Raw genomic sequence first — 21016 nt, 5'->3', positions numbered from 1 at the left:
GGTAGCACCAGGTAAAAAAGTATTTGCTCATTTTAAACAGTGTTTTACACCCACTAAAATTAGCATAGTGTATGAATCCCTGCCTATTGAAGGGATCTATTTTCTTTTAGTCCAACACAACATTCATACTAGCAATAGACCAGGAATGCTTTCTGACAGTACTTCCCCCCACCATTCGTTTCACATGTTCTTCTGTCCTTTTAGTTTAACACACTGAAAGGCGCAGAAACTATCTTTACTTTCTCTGTGCGTAACTGCGTATGACAAGCAAGAGAGAAAGCAGAAAGTTTTAAAATGATAGTGCTGGATTCAACCATAGTTATGCTTTGCACACATTGAATTACACCCACTATAGTAGTGCACATAAATTCCTTTTAAAATACTGCCATGTGCTTATAGAATCAGAAAGCTTTTATTTGGTATCGCATCTTTTTGAGTCCCAAAACAATTTAGAATTAGTTAGGTATTTTCCTTACAGCATATAATTTTACAATTGAGCATGTTGTCTGCCAAGTTATGGGATAAAGGTATTTTAATGCCAAGTTACAAATACTCCCCAAAGCAATTTTTATGAAGAAAACAGTGATACAGGCCTTACTGTACTTGGTGATGCTATGAAATGGGAATGCTGAGAGCGATTGACTTGGCTCCTAAAAACCTTCTAGTTTGAGTTCTACAGGCATTTTGATTCCTATAGGACTCAAGGACGATGACTAAATTAACTTAACCTATTTTGTAGTATGTCCGCAACCATTTGCTCAATTTATTTTTTTACAAGAATGCAAAACAGGTCAGAGACCGTAAACTAAATGGCACAGTTTAGTGGATTTTCATTCCACACAAATCACTTACCATAATATCTCCCTTCAAAAGCTGGGCAGGGTCTAAAGCAATACAGATTCGGCTTTGACTTTCTGGCCCTAGGCTACTTTACAGGAGAGAAAAGAAAAATAAAATTTATGCATTAAAGAAACAAAAACAACGGAAAAAAAAGACTATGTAATTCTGCTACTATGAGAATTAATACCTGGATCCAAACCTACAGGAAAACGCTTACGACTTACTATATTCCAGATGTATAAACTGGTTGCATAGCCTGGTATAACTTCAGAAAAGGCCGGCAAGCTGAAAAGAAGTCAACAGAAAAGACTGTTTTGTAATTATTTTCCTTTATCTGAATATTACAACTAGGAAGCCTCATGCACATCCATACTGAGCAAAGCGGCACAATGCTGACCGTCAAAATGTCCTCCAAAGCAAAATTGGCTTTGACAGGTTCGTTTTCCCCCAGAAAAGTATTTCATTATATTTTATGAAAAAAGTTGCTTTTCCCTGATCTTCAGACTAGTTCTGAATTACGGAGAAGTGGATTTTAAAGGATTACGGCAAGGAACGAAAGAGGGAACATTTCGCTCCTTATTAGATGCCTGTCTTCCTTCCTTCCCACTTTTTCTGCAGAAAAAGAAAATTATTAAGGGAAGAAAGAGAATGGCCAAAACAAAACAGAAAACCAAAACCAACACCCAAACAAAATAAAAAGTGTTTTCAAAATTAAACAAGTGTTTGATCTAGAATTTTGTTTCAAAACTAGAAAGTCCCTTATGTTTCTTACAAAAAAAAAAATACGTTGTCTTTATTGAAATAGTTATTTTAGAAATAAAAGCAGACTAAACAACAATGACAATGGAGCACTGCAAATTCATGCTGATGACATTTCAAAAGACGTGCTATTTAACTCTCAGACAATAAAAATAGTTATACTCCTTGACTATGCTCTAGCACAATATCTTGGTTTAGCATTTTCATTTTAAAGCCACTTATTATAGCAGGCCACCTTAGAAGCACACCATATTCAAATGGCTTTTCCACAGAAAATCCAATCGCAAAACAGAAAATAGATTATAGGTTCTCAGCTCTTTTGCAGGGAATAGGATCACAACTGTTCAGAAACCAGGCAGACATGAATAGCATCAACTCTTCATTTAACAAAGGACAAGAAGTTTATTTCCCCTGCTGTACTTTTTACTCTTAGGATATTCCTCTTCTGGTTCTTTTATTGGGAGTATTTGGACTGATACCAAGGAGCATCAACTCTACTTTGAGATTCATGCAGGCTTTCTAGAAAGCTCCCAAATAAAACGAGACTTTCAGCCTACATTTGGATAGGAAAAGTTAGGTAATTTACCTCCCCCAGCATCGAAGCTCGGGATGCCATGAAGGATAACATAGTGCAGGAAAAGAGGAGTTGCATTCATTTTCACAGATCCAGATAAAAGGCCACTTAAGAATTGCACGTATCTAAAAATACAAAATTTATTTGAATTAAATAAAGCCAGTAATGCAACCATATCAGGGAAATACATTCTTTACACATGAATATTTCTAAGCCGTGGGTAGTGAATAGCATTGTGACATTACACATAACTCCAAGAGAACAACCTTCCCAAAATAGCATAAAGAGACACTTTAATTTACCACTTTATTAAATCCACAGCTATTACATCACTATTGTTGATGTCTTCATTTTATTTATTTTATCACTACTCTAAGTAAGAAAGTAACTAGCAGAGGCAGCAAAGTCAATCATTTTGGTATACATTTCTAGTTGCAACTGAAGGTCCCAACTGATTTTCCCAGCAGCATGACACGTGTCCCACTCCATTTACAGAAAAACGCACCTCATTAAAACAAGAGCAAGAAGCATCCTCGCCAGAAATCTTAGCGTTAAGGCCAATGCAGACAAATAGCATCTTCATAATGGTAAGTGAGCTCATTCAGCACCAAACAGAGGAAAACTACAATAGCAACTTGAACATCATCGTATTTCTGCTATTTAATACCTGGCAAGTCTATGCAAGTGAACATCAGTGCAGTGCGTGTTAAACAAATGCCTCTTATCTCCTTAAAGGACCAAGGGAAGTCTGTCTCCTTTAATTTTTCTGCTGGCTTTGAGTCCCCTTTTCTTCCATGCTCATTATACGACCTTCATTTAACTTCTCTCAGGAATGTACAGAAAAAAAGAAAATCACCTCTTTTTGCCCCTTTATGCACATATCACATTAACCAATCCCTTACTGCACGCTCCTGGTAACACCACAACTAAAGATACCCTGCCCAACAACAGCTTTACTACCCCAGAATGGGGGTTGTAGTGGTTTAAAATAAGTTTCATCTTATAGACAGCTAGCAAAGCCCACTTTATTTTGAAAGCTTTTTGCTTTCCTTCACTCCTTCTGAAAATATTTGGTACATGAAAAGCACAAATTTACAAATTGCCACATCTACATGACAAAAAAAAACAGTGTGGTACAACATTTTGACAGTGACCTCTCAGTTTCAATGTTTTTTCTCTACCATGACCTGGTTCTAATTATTCCCAAAATTTGACTGAATTTTTGAACACCTTTCTCAATGCAGTGCATTTAGTAGGCTTATAGGCATTTTGCTTATTTTTGAGAAGCACGTTCAAAGATTTATCCTAAAGGTTTATGAGAAATTTTTAAATATGAAGGGTCTGTTTCTGCACTTCTTACTCAGGCAAACCTTCAAGTGCTTATCTGAGAATAAGTATCCACTTTACGTACTGTCAGAATGGATTCAGAATAGGAGATCTGATCTATAAGCTGCTTTTCCTGCCTCTGTTACAGCATCCAACTAGCGGTGGGGAAGAGCTAAGTGGTATTTTCAGGACTGATGCACTTAATGGCCACAATTATCAGTACCAGTAAGCAAAGCTGTTAATTTCATGTTAATTCCCTCCCACTGCCCCCCCAGAAGAAATAAGCGAGCGTCCTTGAAAAGGGTAGGAAAGCTAGATACCACCATTTACACCAACGTTGTCTCTAACTATAGGGCTCGCCTAGAGATCACCTAAGTTAGTAGCTACTGAAGCTTTCCGTCAACATGGTTGTAAACACTGCCCTCACACACCATTCACGAAGGCTGCGGTGACGGTCCCTGGCTGTAAGGGAAATAGGCCTGCTGCAAAAGGATTCTTGATGGGAAGATTAAGAACATCTATGGTAGGCACCACCCTCGGATCCTTATTATTAAAATGCAATCACATATATGCAGGCATAAAACTGGAAAAAAAACCCCAAAGAGGCCAATAAACTTCTGGTTATGAAAAGTTGATTTCAAGGCTAATGCAATGCTGTATTACTATTTTTCAAGTGGAAGAGAGCTATGCAGGTCACCAAATGGGTTCAAGAAGCAAGAGAAAAGTTTTTCTTATTTAAAGATTAACAAAACCAAATGCCTTATGTTACTATTACTACTTAATTTTCTGTTTCAATTACTAGCAAAGCCTTATCCTTGAAAACAACTCCTAAAAAAACTACTGTATACATGCTGATTAAGACCAAAACCAAACAGAATTATTAAATCAAATGCAGTTGATATTTTATGTTTCTAAAAGAAGATTCACCTATATCACAATTACTTGTCTGATGGATATCAATCTCTTTTGGTACTGAATCCTTCATTACCTCTCGTCAAAATGAGGTAAAGAACAAACCCCAGAACTATTCACTTTCCAAAGTGCTTACTTTGAGTCCTCACTCCACCTTATTCATGCGGCCGGACTGAAAAGGTAAGACATCCAGACAGAGAGAATGAATAATGCCTGCTTTAACAAACATTTACTAGCATGGACACGGAGTAGATGCATAATCTGCAGCAACTCCAAACAAGTGGTTATAAGATCTTTATTGCACACCAACCAACACACATTCCATACACATAATTTATGCCACAGAAAAATGAGTTTATGATTATCTTTAAGGAATTAAGAAATAGATTGTGACATCTCTTTTTATTAACAAGCAATGCATTTAGAACACATGTAGATAACAGTGTGGTACAAAAGGTCTTCTCTATCTTGGGCTACATGCAGGAACTGAAGGAGGTATCTCATCAACCAAGGAATATTAATACAAGATAAAGTGCTCAGAGTTCAGGAATCACTGGAGGACCTTGTGGAAATAGCCTTCACATAGCAGGGGAGAGAGTAAGGGATGGAGGCAGAAGATAACAATGAAGTTTCTTATTGGTATGAATTAGAAACAAATTAAATACCTTCTTTGGGATGGCTGCATTAAAGCTGAAACTTTATCATCAAAGAATTTCTTCATAGCAAATCTGTCTAGAGCCTGATCAGCACTGTCAAAACAGAGACACAGATACCATGTTATTCCAGTTTGGGGTTATCTCGGAAATTCAGCAGATTACTGCTTGAAATACACCAAAATATTTGGAAGGGAAAGGAAAGAAAAAGAAAAGAAAGAAGCATCTTACTAGCACCTCTGGCACTTACAGGTCAGACAAGAATGTTTTTTCCACTGACACTTTCCCATTCCACACCTTAAGGCAGTTTCCTTCCTGAGGCAAAGCACCTACTCCCTTATTCAGTTAACTGGATTGCATATTTCCAGCGTGAATATGTTAAAGTCATAACGCAATAAACTTCAGCAAAGCCAAGCAGCTCAGGCTGCAAAAGAAGGATACTTGCCATAATTTCCCGAGAGTGCCACTGGGGAGTGTTCTCTGTGAAATACAAATTTATTCTCTTTTCAGAAAAAAAAGCAACAACATCATGTAGATGAAAACCACTGCCTGGCTCTAACTGTACTACAGTACATGAGGTGCTAGAGGATTGTTTAAGCAGTCAAATAATTCATTCAGTCTTTGTTTCTTGTGCCCTGAGCCACCAAGGCTAGGAATGTTTAAAATAAATGCGTCGATCTTTGAAAAATACATGTTTTGCATCAGACAAACACAAACTCTTCAAATGCACAATTACAGAGCAATATATTCAGAAAAATACATTTCCTTGTGTTCTCTGTCTAGAATGGCTCTTATGTGGGTCTTCTGCATCCGTGTGGAGGAAGGTAAGAGGGTATAGAAAACAGAAGTGTCAAAAATCAGTAGGAATGCTGTTAATCACATATGCCAGGTAACATGCTCTCCTGATTCTGTTGTATCTATACCAGGTAAAATCAGCATGTCTTTTAACAGATGTAGTTGACAGTGATAATTAACGTCAGGACATAAAAAAAAAAAGCAGAAGTTTCAAAATAATTAGACTCTGGAATCTCAAATTTTAAATTCCACATCTTGTTCAATGTACATGAGTTCCAAGGAAAACTGTGCAAAGTATGCATATGCATATCAGGCTAAAAATAGAATTTATACTTTTTCCAAAAATTAATCAGAAGTTACCAACTGTCTTGACAAGGTGCTGGATCAGGCTGTTAAGTCATGCCTTTTCTTCATGGATGTTAAAGATTGCATACTTACAATATCCTTGACCCAAAAATTCTCCTCTTCATCCAACCCATCATACATCTTCACCTATACTACCACCCAAGAATTTTAGGCAACTCACTTGCAACTGGCCAAAGACTGTTAGTACTTGTTAAAACAGAATTTACCAACTATTACAAAGAATTCTGTTTACTCTTGTTATATTTGACGGCACAGTATTCTTTCCTAAAACCAGGAAGGTTTAGAAAAACAGATATTTATAACATATAACCAAAAGGGGTTTGTATTATAAGGCCTCATTACTAAGCTTGGATTTTTTGGCATGTGCATGAGGACAATTCGGACCTTCATTTAGTGTGAACAGCCACAAAGTCTTCTGAGCGCCGTTTTTAACACAGCAGCTGGCACCCTCAACAGCAGCACCAGGAGGAATGTCTGCTTCTGTGAGGTTGCTGTGTACCAATTTGAAGAGTCTTGATAATGCTAGGGACATACAAAATCCTAGCCGGGAAACTTCCCCAACCTCACTCTTACACAGAAAAGTTAAGTTTTGGATAGGAGCTGACAGACAAACAGAAATTTAACAGAGGGCTTCCAAACTCACTCCTCCCCTGCAACCTCACTGGAGAACTCCTGAATTTGTTTGGGAGTAAAAGATGACACCTTTCATCGCTGGGCTTTACAATCACATGCAGGTGTTGTTCTGTTATAGCATTACTAGAATGTATTTATAGCCAGGTACCACCCTTCAGGATGACACAATATTGCAACACTGAAATCACAACACAATACTGTACTATACTCACTTGACAGATTCTGTCGTCCACGATAATTCTCAACAAAATATTATAAAATTGTTGTGATCATTGTCCCAATTACTACTTGAAGATATATGTATTTATTTTTTCAGCACATACTGGTGTGTATAATACACTAAATTTCTTAGTCTACTTGTCAATCAGGCTTACCAGAGTGAACACAGATGCGGGTTTTAGTGAAATCCGTGAGCAATTTGCCATCAGCCCATAGTGATTCAGGACTTTATTCACTACAAATATACTACTGACAGACTGGTGTGAATTCAGAACCAAATTTGATTTTACCATGGACTTTAGAGCGCATTTTTATTTTAATAAAGAGACCAAGGGAAAACAATTTGATTAAAAACCAAACCAAAAAACCCATGTTCCATGCTTTTTATCAAATTTTATCATTGTTGACATAAATTGTCAATTGTCATTTCAGAATTTGAGCACTCTAAAAGAAACAATTAGAACCAAGTAATCAGACACCTGCCGTTTGAACTGACTGCAAGATAAAGTCTAGATTATTTCTTAAACTTCATTCTGCACTTTGATCAACATCTAGGAATTCTGTATTCAAATACTGATTCTAATAATGGTTTTCCTTAATTACTTTAGGAATAGTTTCAGTGATTCAAAAGAGGCAACTTGATGGATGTAGCAAATAGATAGGTTTAATAGAATGAAGATGGTACCATTATATTAAAATGGTTTCTTGCACATTTCTTCATTCATCTCGAAAGACCCTTTAGAGAATTTTCCCACAGAATCATTGATTATCTCAGATTAGAAGGGACCTTAGAGAGTCACCTAGTCCAACCTGCTGCTGAAAGAAGGACCATAAGAAAACTCTCTCACGGAAGCAGGCTTTTTTAAGACATGTTCCAAGACCCTTTGAGAAGAAAACCTGACAAACCTGAACTGACAAACAGCAAGCTGACAAACAGTACTACAATTAAAAGGCTTCTTTTTTTTCTGATGTTTCCTTAATTGTAAAAACCACACAACATGCATTATTCACAGCTTACCTTGCAGAAACATTGGTGAAGTGCATATATGATGATATGACTACGCCTATCCTTCCTTTTCCTCCCTGTATTAGAAAAAAGGGAATGATAATTTATTACATTATTGGGTATTATTTTATTTAAGACCCATACTAGACAAAACTAACACGGGAGATCCAGAAAATCCTTTTGCTCATGCATCTCCTGTGTTGTTGGAAAGATGGTAACGAAGCAGAAGCTTGTCTGTCTATGCAAGCTGTCTGACAAGTGACAATCAAAAGAACTAAGTAGGATTTCTACATGTTCATCTGTCAAGTCTTACTGACTAAGAGGAAATGATTTTAAAAAAAAAATATATATCTTGACCAGTAGTAGAAACAGCGTATCAACTATTCTAATTTTATATTACTTTTTTCAGAGATCATTCAAGACAACTCTAGACAAAGTTGCAATTTTTGGCATGAAATGCTACACCATACCTATTTTGGAAAGCATATGAGTTTCAGACAGGTTTAGGCATTTTTACCTCCCCAGCACCTGAGATTTATAACAACTACTGCTTGTTTTTCTACAGATAATTTAAAAAATGTTGCAAAAACTTATTAAATAATTCACATTACATAAATTCAGTACCATTTACCAAGCGGTAATTCTCACAGGTTTCAAAACAGTTTCAGTCTCTCAGCTGATACAAGTAGCTGTATGTGTCTTTGTGGTTGGTAACTTTGAAGTCATTACTGAAAGGCATTAATCAACAACATGTATTACTAATTTATATATAAAATACTAGGAATACTTTGCCCCCTTGTCTTTTGTCCCATGTATGGGCCATTCCCCTGGCTGCAGTCCTGCAACTAGTAGGAATTCAATAGTGTTCCATACAATCACAGCATTCCGCCTCCAAGCAATTCAGGACTGGGGACTATGTAACCTGACTTGAAGAGTTTTGGTTCCGTTATCACCCTCATTCTGTTTCGAGTAACATATCCCAGTGATACAGAGACAGATTTGCCTTGAGTGTCACCAGCACAGCTATCAGCTTAGTTCTGAATTCATTTTATCTGTATTTAAGTCTTCTCTTTATTTCTCTTCATTGTGAACAAGCAAGGAGAAGAAGTAACACCGCACAATGGTAGCTTTGCTATAAGGCACTGCAATGATTCTGGCAGTAGGAACATGTCAGAAGTACCCAGGAGGTACTTAACGCCCTCATTTCCTACAATCACATGACAGTCTAAAGAGATGATATGTTGCCTATCCTTATCCTGCAACAAAATCCATGAAAGTCACAGAATGTGAAGAGCTTCTAAAGAGTTTGCTATTGAGCTGGAAAAACCTTAAGTTTCTAAATACACTCAAGGAAGTAGCACTGACCTCTGAAGGAAGCAAACTAACATCACTGTATGCAATACCCACAGCAGAGGCTAGAACCTTATTTATCATAAAAAGCAACATATAACAAGCATTCAAGGTCAGTGGATTTAAGCTTCCTTAAATCAACTGAAGATTTGGCACACTGTTTCCAACATCGAGAACAGAAAGGACAAGGTTTTTGAAAACTAATACAAACTGATAGGTGATGTGTAGACACAAAGCTCACTTACTCTGCAATGGATCACCACCACATGTTGAGGATCATTGTTCAGCCATGACTCCATAGCCTTGCAGATGGTGCACACCTTATCGAGAGGCGGAGCATGGAGATCTGGCCACCCCACATCCATAATCTGCAGTTAAAAAAGTAACATTCACAAGACACTCGACCCTTGGCTTCAAATAACTGTGATAGTGAAGAGTCTACATGTTTTTCCCAAGCGCAGATAATCATGTCATTCAAATGCCGTGATGTAACTAAAACATGCTTATAGGTCTCTCAAGGGGAAGAAGGGGATTTGTTTTGTTTGTGGTTTCGTAGGGCTTTTTAAAGATACTAGTACTTTTATGAAAACAAACAAACAAAAAAAACTCTCCCCAAAACCTACCAACCACTCACAAGTGACAACACTTCTGATCATCTTGATTTCTTAAAGAATTTTCAGCTAGAAATTCAGGTCTTTTTATAACTGTAAAATATTTAGAAGATCAAAATTAGAACAAAGATGTTTACTGGCCTGGTCCAGTATTTTATGATTGTTTTTATTTAATTTGCAATTTATTTCCTTCATGTGCAACAGATCTAACATCTCAAAATTTTGTTCATAGTTTCTGTTCAATTTTAGTCATTATATAATACTATTTACCTAACCTATTATTATTATATGCGTATTTTTTAACCCTAACGAAACCAGTAACCATGAACAACTTAAATCCTTCGTGATCAATAAAGCATTCAAAAGGTCAAAATTAAGAGTTGTTTTAATATTTTTCTCAGGTAGCGTACATCCCTGCAAATCTGCTGCTGTAAATACACATCTGTGCTACTCTGGCTGTATAACACCTGCTGAAGAGAACATGCATATCATTTTTTACAACAAACAAATACAACAACTGGTGAGGAGGAATGAAAGACAGACATCAACAGCTCCCCTGCTTCTCTGCACAATACAGACTTAAGGAACTGTGAAAAGGTAGTCACAAAAGGGAAGTCTATATCTGAAGTGAGTTCACTAGCTCCAGCTATCAGACTGTACATTGCAGTATACAACCCCTACTAACCTACGACCGCAGAAAGAAAGTACACTTCAAGGAAAATTTGTATCACTTAATAGGAATTGCATCACTCAATAGAAATTTTTCAGTAGTCACAACAGGCTTCAGGTCCTGTGTGCAAAGGCTAAGAAGACAACAGGAACAGCTATGTAAAGCACAAACCTAACAGACAGAAAACTTGGGGAAAAAAGTTTGGGAAAAAAAATCCCTTTTTAAAGGGATGCGTGTGGAGGTGTTTTTATCATCTTCCAGAAGTTGTTCTCTTACTCTGTGTATGACACTTGCATAGCTTCAGGGTTTACCAGGCCATTTAAGTAGTATTTAACACTAGAAAGAGAGGCATGTTATGGAAGACAATACCTTTGGGTTAAGCTTGGCAAGGTCATATCTCTTTTCAGAGAGGTTTAACACCTGTTCAGAAAGAAAGGAAGAAAATATCAACCACCAAGACTTCATAAATGAACATAAATAAAAATAAATGAACATAAATAAAACCAAAGCAGTGTAGACAAGTATATATGACTTTCATTAGGAATTACTTTAAATCGGTATCAATCAATAATAAAACAATTGAAACAATGCTACTGAGGCAGATTCTCTTTCATGGTGAGGCTATTTCACATTACAATGAGTCAAGTATAAATGACATTCATAATCATTTTAGAAGACTCATTACACTACCAGAATGGAATAGAGAGAGATGAGAAAAAGTAAATATGAGAAATAAGTCCATTATACAGTTTACTACTGCACAAGGACAATTTAAGAACCCCTTTTCTAAATTGTATCATCCCATCTGGCATTAACCAGCACTCTCATCAGCAGTCTCAGTAAAGAAGCCAAGAATTTGGCTAGTTTCTTTAGAACTAGGCTAAAGAAACTACATCATTTTGCTTCTAGAAGCTGATGCAGTACTTAAAATGTGCCAAGTCATCATGGACACAGTGGAAGCAGGAAGATATTATACCATCTTTAGGAAAAAGTACACTTTTCGAAGAAGAAATTCACCCAGAGAAAGAAGAAACCCCCCAAATTAACAAAATACCCAGAAAAACACCTTCTATTTCAAGCCGCATAAGGTTCTGGAATCACCCATGATATTGACCATAAAGGGTATACACCACTTTCATTGACCTCAAACTCCAAAAGAAAGCATAACACATCTTTATATGATGTGGAACGTGGTCTTTATTCCAGTATATTGTTTGCATTTTAAACAGATTACTGCTGAAGAGCTAAATGGCAATCAAAAATTCATATGTGCACTGTTCATATTATTTTGTCTCAGGAAGATGTATCAACATTTACAATTAAGACTACAGTTATCCTTCCAGAAATACCAACTGTAATTCAACAGGATTGAAGTCAGAAGAGTCTTATACAAATGACTCACAAAGAAGTCTGTAATTCTCTATCATTCTTAACATTTGCAAAACAATTTAGTGGAGAGTTGCATTTCTCAGTACAGAATTCTTAAAATTAGTGTTAAAGCTATGTTAAGAGACCAGTTACCTAAAATTTTCCACAGAAAAAAAACAGTGCTAGTTGCTGAGGACTTTTTTTATTCATCTTTCTTGTTTTATTTATATGTGAGATCAGTTTAAAATTCCTCTATGTCAGGATACAGCCCTGTTCATGACGGTTATTTGTCACGGCTGGATCAGATGCCAAACTCAAAGATGCTGTTGTACCCTAGGTCCCTGTCAAGCTATAGAGAGAGATCAAACTGAGATACTCCAGGAGTCCTGTCAGCGCAGAATAGAGATCATAAGGTACAGGAACCAACATTTCACATACAACAACAAAACAAGATGTCACAGAAGTCTTGGAAGAGAAGCATATGTTGTAAGCAGATGTCAGTGGAAGATTAATTGCGCCCTTTTTGGCATATCCTAGGTCTACTTAATGTATTTTTGTACAAGAAAGAGGAACGTTAGTCTTTCGTTCTATGAAACTTAAATGACTTTGCCCTAAAATTTAGGACCTCATCTAAAGAACAGAAATGAAGAAAGATAATGGGGAAAACGAAGCCCTTCCTCCTTACACACAGCTGAGAGGAAACATCCCCCTTCCCATATGACTTAATCCTGAACTGGTAAGTAACTTGTACTATTAAGATAATGTTAATTCTCTCACTCTGCTGAATGCTCAGGAACACCATAGAACAAAAATAAGGAGATCTTTTAGCTAGAGAAGAGACCTTTATGAAGGTACTAAAGGGTCTTGAATTTGGTCTGCTCCTTAATCAGATGGCCAGAAAAACAAAATCTCATGCCAAAGAACAGAAACAAATATCATGTAGCTGGCAATTTTGGAAAGCAAAAGATATACTGTGGTCATACGACACAAAGTACTGGCTGGGGAAGAATTCACCAGCCTACAGCCCATTCCATTAAGGAGAAGACACTGGGAGAGCAGGCAGGCAAAACCCTTCTACCAGGTGGGACCAGACTTGCTTGCTGAAAACAGTGTGTTGAGTAAAGAGCAGGGCAAGAAGGAAGGTAGCCAAAACACGACATAAGCTAAAATTAACAAGCAGTCCCAACTAATAAAGCAACAGTAACACACAAGCATTACCATGTAATTTACCTATGTATGATTAAGAAATTGTGCATCGGTTATATTAGTCTAACCTAGTACAAATATGTATATGCTAAGACTGCACTGTAACCACTGAAATTTTTTTTACAAATTTCTAGCAGTGGGTTTGGGGCTTCTTTCACTTTTAAAAAAGAACTAACCATGAATTTAGGCAATAGGATTTACTGTCAGATTCCTAATGCCTTAGATATAGATGAGTTACTGTTCATCAGCTGCTCTATATGCCCCCACGTAGATACCTCTCTAACTAGTGAGATAATTCAGAATAGCTTACTCAAAAAAACCTCGATTACCATTCAGTCACTGTGGACACAAATTTGTAACTGGAGCACACTACTAACTAGAGAGCTAATTTAGAACAGTTTACTCAAAAAAACTTGATTACCATTCAGTCACTGTGGACACAAATATGTAAGCGGATCACACTAACACAGCAGCATACAAGAATAAGGTGACTTGCTCATTTATCACTGCTTTAAATCAACATCAAGAGAACTGCTTTGACAACCGTAAGTAATAAACACTGCTATAAAACCTGTTAGAGACACTGAAAAAAAACATACATATTTATCCATTTTAAACACCGAAACATCCAGGTTTAGGAAATGAGCATAAAATCAGAAAAATATACAGACAAACTTACAATGGATTTTTTTTTTTTGTTAAAAGCTCAAAATATCTGAACAACTGAGCATTACTCCTCTCCTACAACTGCAATGCATGGCAAACTTCTAGTTAATTAGCACGACAAATACATTACTGATGAAGCTGATCAAAATGGTAACACAATAGTGAATTTATTTTTGCAAACTGAGTTTTTCAGTTGACACAGCAATTGTGTCATTTAAACTGTATTTAGCTTTCTGACAGATGTTTACACTGTGTATTTTGAAAGTACTGGTGTAAAGTAGCATTCACTTGGAAAAAAGCCTTTGAATCTTGCAATAACATATGCATTCCTTTGTAACCACAAGAGAATTTTTCTTAGGGAATAAAAGGATGCTTCATTCTATCCTGTAAAACCTCCTTAATATGAAAGGTTTAAGTTTTTAAATAAAAATTTGTTGCAGAAAGAATCTGTCAATTAAAATACACTGCATTAAAGCAAACATATCAATGCACTACTGTTTCTTGGAGACTTTAAAAACCTATTTTTTAACAAACACACTATGGAATATTTTAACTCTCTCCTCTTTCTTTTTCCGTCTAATCCAGAGATTCCTAATTCATGATTAATATAAAATAACAACAACTTAAGGATGAGAGGGAATGGCCTCAAGTTGCACCAGGGGAGGTTTAGATTGGGTATCAGGAAAATTTTCAACACTGAAAGGGTTGTCAAGCCGAACAGGCTGCCCAGGGAAGCTGTTGAGTTACCATCCCTGGAGGTATTTAAAAGATGTATAGACATGGTGCTTAGGGACATGGTTTAGTAGTGGAGCTGGTAGTGTTAGGTTAACAGTTGGACTCGATGATCTTAACAGTCTTTTCCAACCTAAATGATTCTATGATTCAATGATTGAAAAAGTCTTTTGCTAGTTTTGACATAAAAGCTTGCTTGTTATAACAGCCAGTTTCTAAAGGCTACCAACATTTAAAGAACAGGCTTTTACAACTCTACATGAATTTTGACATAGCACCGGATTCTTTTCAACATAATATGACTTCCCTCTTGCTGACCAAGGCCACACGCATACGATCAGAATAAACTGATGGATGTACTACACAGATGCTACAAAAATTCAGTTTTGTAGTTTTTCTCTGTTAGAGAAAAGTCACATTTCTTCTAGGAACCAAAGCCTTCTGGGAAGCTTTTTATTTTTTTTTTAGGACAAAAAGCAGCGAAAAGTCTACTGTAAGCCCTGGACAGGCTTCCATCTCTCCATAAAGGACTCTGGGTCTTAAGACTGCCAAAGTATAAACCTCTACTATTAGAGCAAATGAGATACCTATGATTTTTTGTCACACTCTTCGTAACAGACTCACTCAAGCAGGAAACAATGCACTCGCCCAGTTCTTTGGGTGCATCATTCCCCTTCTCCGTCCTCACTACAACTGTAGTGGCAACAGTTTAACATATATAAACATATGGAGGGAGAACAGCTAGATAAGAAGTGACAAATGCTGACTTGTAGTATATGTTCCGCTAGCTGAGATCCTGACCCAATGAAAGAGTAAGACTGTTCTCATCAACTTCAGCAGAACTGCTCACTGGGAGGTGGGGGAGAGTTGCTGCTATACATGATCTTCTTTAGCAGACTGAAGGAGTCTTTGAAACACGAGAAACAAAAGATAGTTTAAAAATGATCTCTCTGGATCTACAACCTGGCCGCGGTTTGCCAGGTTATCTTGCAAATTTGCAGAAACATACTTGGAACAGACCGTATCAAACTTTCTTTTGACCAAGTCAGCAGATTTCCACAGGACTCATTAGAATATAAATAAATAAATAGAACAAAATTAAAACAAAACCAAAAAAACCCGTAGATCCAAATTTTGCAAGAGAAATTGACTGCAATCGCACTTAGAGAGAGGGCACCCTAACAAGACTTATATCGGGTATATCACACATATCAGATTTTTTTGTAATACAAACAGGTATTTAGTGAGATTTAACTGGACTGAGATTACAAGCTTATTTCACAAATACCAACACACTGGTGTTGCATGGGAAAAGCCACTAAGAAAAGGTGAATTTGAACCAGTAAAGCTTTACATACAGGTCACCTTCAAAATATTACTATCTTGTGCCTTACAAGCTACCAGCTCCTGATGGAAGGGAAAGCCAAGGGAGAGAAGGTGGCATGCTGAGGACATCAGACCACATTAGAAGTATTATAAATGCATCTTGAGGACAGTAGCTGGTTCATAATGTATCTATGACACCTTGGTTTGTGAGTGAAAAATAATGTATTTAAATCATTAGGTGGAATCTCTCCAGAAACCGATTTCCATCAGGAGTCAAGTTCATGCTCCTGAAGCTGTGGATTTGATTCTAATAGTTTACACACACTAATTAAAAAGACAGTAGAAGAAAAAACAACCAAAACATTGGCCCTGTTTTAAATTCACTTTTGTAGAACAAGCTGAGACAATACATACCATAAGGTTTAGACGCACTAGCCAGAAAACAGCACAGGAGATTAATAGCTTGGGTCATCATTTGAAAAAAAATATAAATTCTGCACACAGAGCTCATTATAGATTTGTTTACAACAGCTTAAAACACTACTGAAAATCTTGTTCCTGCTTGCAAAGCTGTAAAGGTAGACCAAAGAGGCTTTAGATGAGTGACTTTTAGTTTAGAATGGTGTATGTGGACCTAAAAGTGATCTTCTTGCAGGACAGAAGATGAGGTATCACAAAAGACTGATCCTACACATACCAAGTAATTATCCCCATGTTTGGATTTGAGCATTCGGGTTACATCTTGTAGATTGTGGAGGTAAGTTTCCTCAGAACAGCTAGCAGGGAAGGATACAGCGATGATCCGCTCTGTGATGTAAGTGAGGTCAAGTTCATAGCCTTCCTCCATAATGTGATCAAAGTCTGCACTTCTGTGAAGAAATCAGATGTGGCAGTTCAGAGCAGAGCAGATAAGAACAAACATCATGTATTAATGAGAAGAAACTGCAACTTGGGACTCATACAGTCAAAGCATCTGATGTTTCCAATATTGTTATTACAGTTACAACTTCTTAAATGCCTATAGAGCTCAAACTATTCAATTGAGTACGCAAATGGAGTTAGCCAAACATCACAGTTCTTCACATCAAAACTATAGTGAAAAAATCTCTGCAACTCATAATGTAGAAAAGCAGTAAAATGAAACAACTTTGACAAACACCACTGCAAAAAAATTGGGTGATAAATAGAAAACATATTGGTATTTATGTCCTCGCAGATTACTTTTTATGTAGAATTCTACAAATTGGTAGATTCACCAGTGAGCTGTAAAACACTTGCAGATAGATACCATCTTGAAATCTACTCTGAGTAACACTGAAGTGAAGCCAAAACCAGTCCCCAAACTGCAACAGACACCAATGTAAACCAATTAATCTCACAGGTTAGTCTCCATATACTGACATTTACTCTAACTTCTTCTTTGTCTCCAGGTTGAGGGCACAACCAGGCACTTTACCATGTCCTTTTTAATAGAATAATCAGAAGATTACAGTCATTAAGTTAAAAATAAGCTCTTAAGTTAAAAGTAAGCTCAGCAAATAGGCCCGGTTGTTTTTTAAGACAGGGATTGCAAAAATGGTACTTGAGTAGCAAGACATCTCTTGCAGAAGACTGAACTCATGAAATTACAACCACAAATAACAAAACCTAAACCACCACAGCATTATGTAACACTACTACACAAAATATGAAATAAATACTTGCCGTGATCCTTTGTCACAACTGAAAGTGGAGTTCTTCAAAGCACTGCTGGAATTCTGGAACAAAGAAAGCAGAACAGTCAATTTGGCACCTTCCTTGCTGCCACTGATGTCAACGTTCCTGCCCTTTTTCCTCATCTATTATGTCCATATCGTGGAAAACTACAGCAACAATAGGATAAGAGAGTACCATTGCCTTACGTTTTGACCGCAAACACTGTGATTATCGCCAGGTTATGTCCAACTCTTCATACAGACTCACTACTACCTCTTCCAACACACTATCACCAGAAGAGGACTAGTTGTCTTTTGTGCTCTTCTTGGTAACTGCATTAACAAACATTCAATGGACTTCTAAGAAGATGAAGCCTGAATCTCTGTATAAACCTGAAAAAGTAACTTCCTCTCAAGCGGTTCTCTCATGACAGCACTGAAAAATATACTCAATTTATTCCAGTATCAGACTTCTGGGAGTTTGAAGGGAAGCCTGAGCTTCAATGGTTTTGCTTTATGAGAATTTAGTGTGTGTCTTTTGTGGTTCTATTTGTTCAGTAAGTATGCCTTAAAAATTGTGCAAATTTTCTCCCCCATAAAGCTTAGTAATAGAATTTTTCTCACCTAATTTTAGCTGTCTTAGAATTAAGCCCCAGTGTGATAATCACTTGAGAAACAGAGACATCTAGAGGGGGCAGTATCCTTTCTTTCCAGGATAGTCTTTTAGAAAAAAGGCAGCTATTGCTATACTAACATTAAATTAAAAAAAAGTATTTACTTTACATTTAGGTATATCTTTTTATACGGAAAATCAGAAGTTCAATTTAATATCATGCATCAGTAACTCCATAAGAGTATTCACTCGTCTTCCTGCCCTGAATTCATACTTACTAAACAGAAAAATGCACAGAAAAGCTTATTTAGATGAAGGGTAAGAGCTGGAAAGCTGATAAACCCTATCTATTTCAGGTGCACACATGGCAAATATTCCCAAACCAAATAAACTGTGTTCAAATGGAAGAGGCCTTAGAACTTTCCATACAGTGACACCGTATATCAAAATCTGGGAACAGCTAGGACACATACAAGCATGCAAGTGGCTTTTTTCCTTGCAAAATTTCTGGAAATAAGCTGTTCTGGCAAATTTTAAAGCACACCCGATGGCATATGGTGCACCTCACCTAAGTGCTTGGTCTCAATTCCACTGGTTCCTATCTTTACTTAGGCAATAGAAAGTGAGGAAACCATGGGATTTTCGGCTTCTTTTTTACTCAATCCTTTCTTGTGATTTTAAAGGCTGTAGACAATACACTATGGGTGCCAAAACAAGTAAATAACTAATAAACTGAAATTCAAGAAAAAGCTTTTAGCATGTTTTGTTTTGATAACTAGAAAGCAACCAGCTAAACATGCCTCTCACTCCACTTCCTTGATCTCTGTTAGTTGCACAGATGTATCCATTGCTTAAGGAGTACTTCTGCCATTTTAAAATAAATTTTATGGCTAAACCTCCATGTAACCTGAATAATCAGTCATTTAGCGGCTTCCTCTGGTAAGAAAATAAGTGATAAAATCATAGAATCATAGAATCTTCACGGTTAGAAGGGACCTTTGAGATCATCGAGTCCAACCATACGCACACCAAAAAAAAAAAACCCCACCAAAAACCAAACCAAAACAACAACAAAAAAAAACAAAACCAAAAAAAACCCCACAAGAACCCACAAACAAACAACCTACAATCTCTGCCACTAGAGCATGCCCTGAAGTGCCAAATCTAGACATTTCTTAAACACCTCTAGGGATGGTGACTCAGCCACCTCCCTGGGCAGGCTGTTCCAGTGCCTGACCACTCTTTCAGTAAAGTAATTCTTCCTAATGTCTAATCTAAACCTCCCCTGCCACAACTTCAGACCATTTCCTCTGGTCCTCTCGTTATTCCCTTGGGAGAAGAGGCCAACACCCACCTCTCGACAATCTCCTTTCAGGTAGTTGTAGAGGGCAATGAGGTCTCCCCTCAGCCTCCTCTTCTCCAAGCTAAACATGCCCAGCTCCCTCAGCCTCTCCTCACATGACCTGGTCTCCAGACCCCTCACCAGCCTGGTAGCTCTCCTCTGGACACGCTCCAGCACTTCAGTATCCCTCTTGTACAGAGGGGCCCAGAACTGAACACAGTACTCAGGTGAGGCCTCACCAGTGCCGAGTACAGAGGCACGATGACTTCCCTGCTCCTGCTGGCCACGCTATTCCTGATACAAGCCAGAATGCTATTGGCCTTCTTGGCCACCTGGGCACACTGCTGGCTCATGTTAAGCTGGCCATCTACCAGTACCCCCAGGTCCTTTTCTGCTGGGCAGCTTTCCAGCCACTCAGCCCCAAGCCTGTAGCACTGCTCGGGGTTGTTGTGACCAAAATGCAGGACCCGGCACTTGGCCTTATTAAACCTCATACAGTTGGCCTTGGCCCATTGATCCAGCCTGTCCAGGTCCTTCTGTAGAGCCTTCCTACCCTCAAGCAGATCAGCACTCCCACCTAGTTTGGTGTCATCCGCAAACTTACTGAGGGTGCACTCAATCCCCTCATCCAGATCATTGATAAAGATATTAAACAAAACCGGCCCCAAAACTGAGCCCTGAGGGACACCACTGGTGACCGGCCGCCAAGAGGATTTCACCCCATTAATCACAACTCTCTGGGCACGGCCATCCAGCCAGTTTTTAACCCAGTGAAGAGTACACTTGTCTATGCCATGATTCGCCAGCTTCTCCAGGAGAACGCTGTGGGGGACGGTGTCAAAGGCCTTACCAAAGTCCAGATAGACAACGTCCACAGCCTTCCCCGCATCCAGAAGGTGGGTCACATGGTCACAGAAAGAGATCAGGTTGGTTAAGCAGGACCTCCCTTTCCTAAACCCATGCTGGCTGGCCTTGATCCCTTGGCTGCCCTGCACTTGCCGTGAGAGCTCGCTCAAGATGATCCTCTCCATGATCTTTCCTGGTATCATTCTCTACTGCACACTGTTTTAGCATATAAACTAGCACATAATCTAGTAGCATGCAGCGTATAAGCATATGAGCCATAACATAATGCAGACCACTAGCAGAAAAAACCCTGTTAGTGAGATGTGTATTTACTGTATGCATGCCAAGTCCACCTATGAGATGCACAGTACTATATAAGCTTTCCTGCTCTGTGCATAAAAATAGATAATCCTGACAACTTCCAAAATCCAACAGCTGGTACAACTTAAATTACCAGTTCTGTTTGGAAAGAAATTTTCTTCAAGTACCTATATCACAGTTAAAAGCTC

General features: G+C 37.8%; 1 protein-coding gene across 9 annotated transcripts in view; it reads right to left on the bottom strand.

Moving 5' to 3' along the window:
• Window positions 1-21016, bottom strand: part of TNS3 (tensin 3) — a 187496-nt gene that overhangs the window by 91510 nt on the left and 74970 nt on the right. For 7 of the 9 annotated variants that reach the window (XM_074575680.1, XM_074575679.1, XM_074575682.1 and 4 more), the window contains 9 exons: window positions 17717-17769; window positions 16710-16881; window positions 11084-11134; window positions 9679-9801; window positions 8096-8160; window positions 5077-5160; window positions 2186-2298; window positions 1065-1125; window positions 853-928 (listed from right to left, as the gene is read on the bottom strand). In XM_074575680.1, the coding sequence (XP_074431781.1) occupies window positions 853-928; window positions 1065-1125; window positions 2186-2298; window positions 5077-5160; window positions 8096-8160; window positions 9679-9801; window positions 11084-11134; window positions 16710-16859 (723 nt within the window). In that variant the 5' untranslated portion in view covers window positions 16860-16881; window positions 17717-17769. The remainder of the gene's footprint in view (window positions 1-852; window positions 929-1064; window positions 1126-2185; window positions 2299-5076; window positions 5161-8095; window positions 8161-9678; window positions 9802-11083; window positions 11135-16709; window positions 16882-17716; window positions 17770-21016) is intronic. The other 2 variants (XM_074575683.1, XM_074575677.1) reach the window with 1 other exon arrangement.

The sequence above is a fragment of the Larus michahellis genome, chromosome 2 (assembly GCF_964199755.1).
Source record: "Larus michahellis chromosome 2, bLarMic1.1, whole genome shotgun sequence".
Lineage (NCBI taxonomy): Eukaryota > Metazoa > Chordata > Aves > Charadriiformes > Laridae > Larus > Larus michahellis.
Note: the sequence above shows the minus strand (reverse complement) of the source record. Positions and strands in the feature narration are given on the sequence as shown.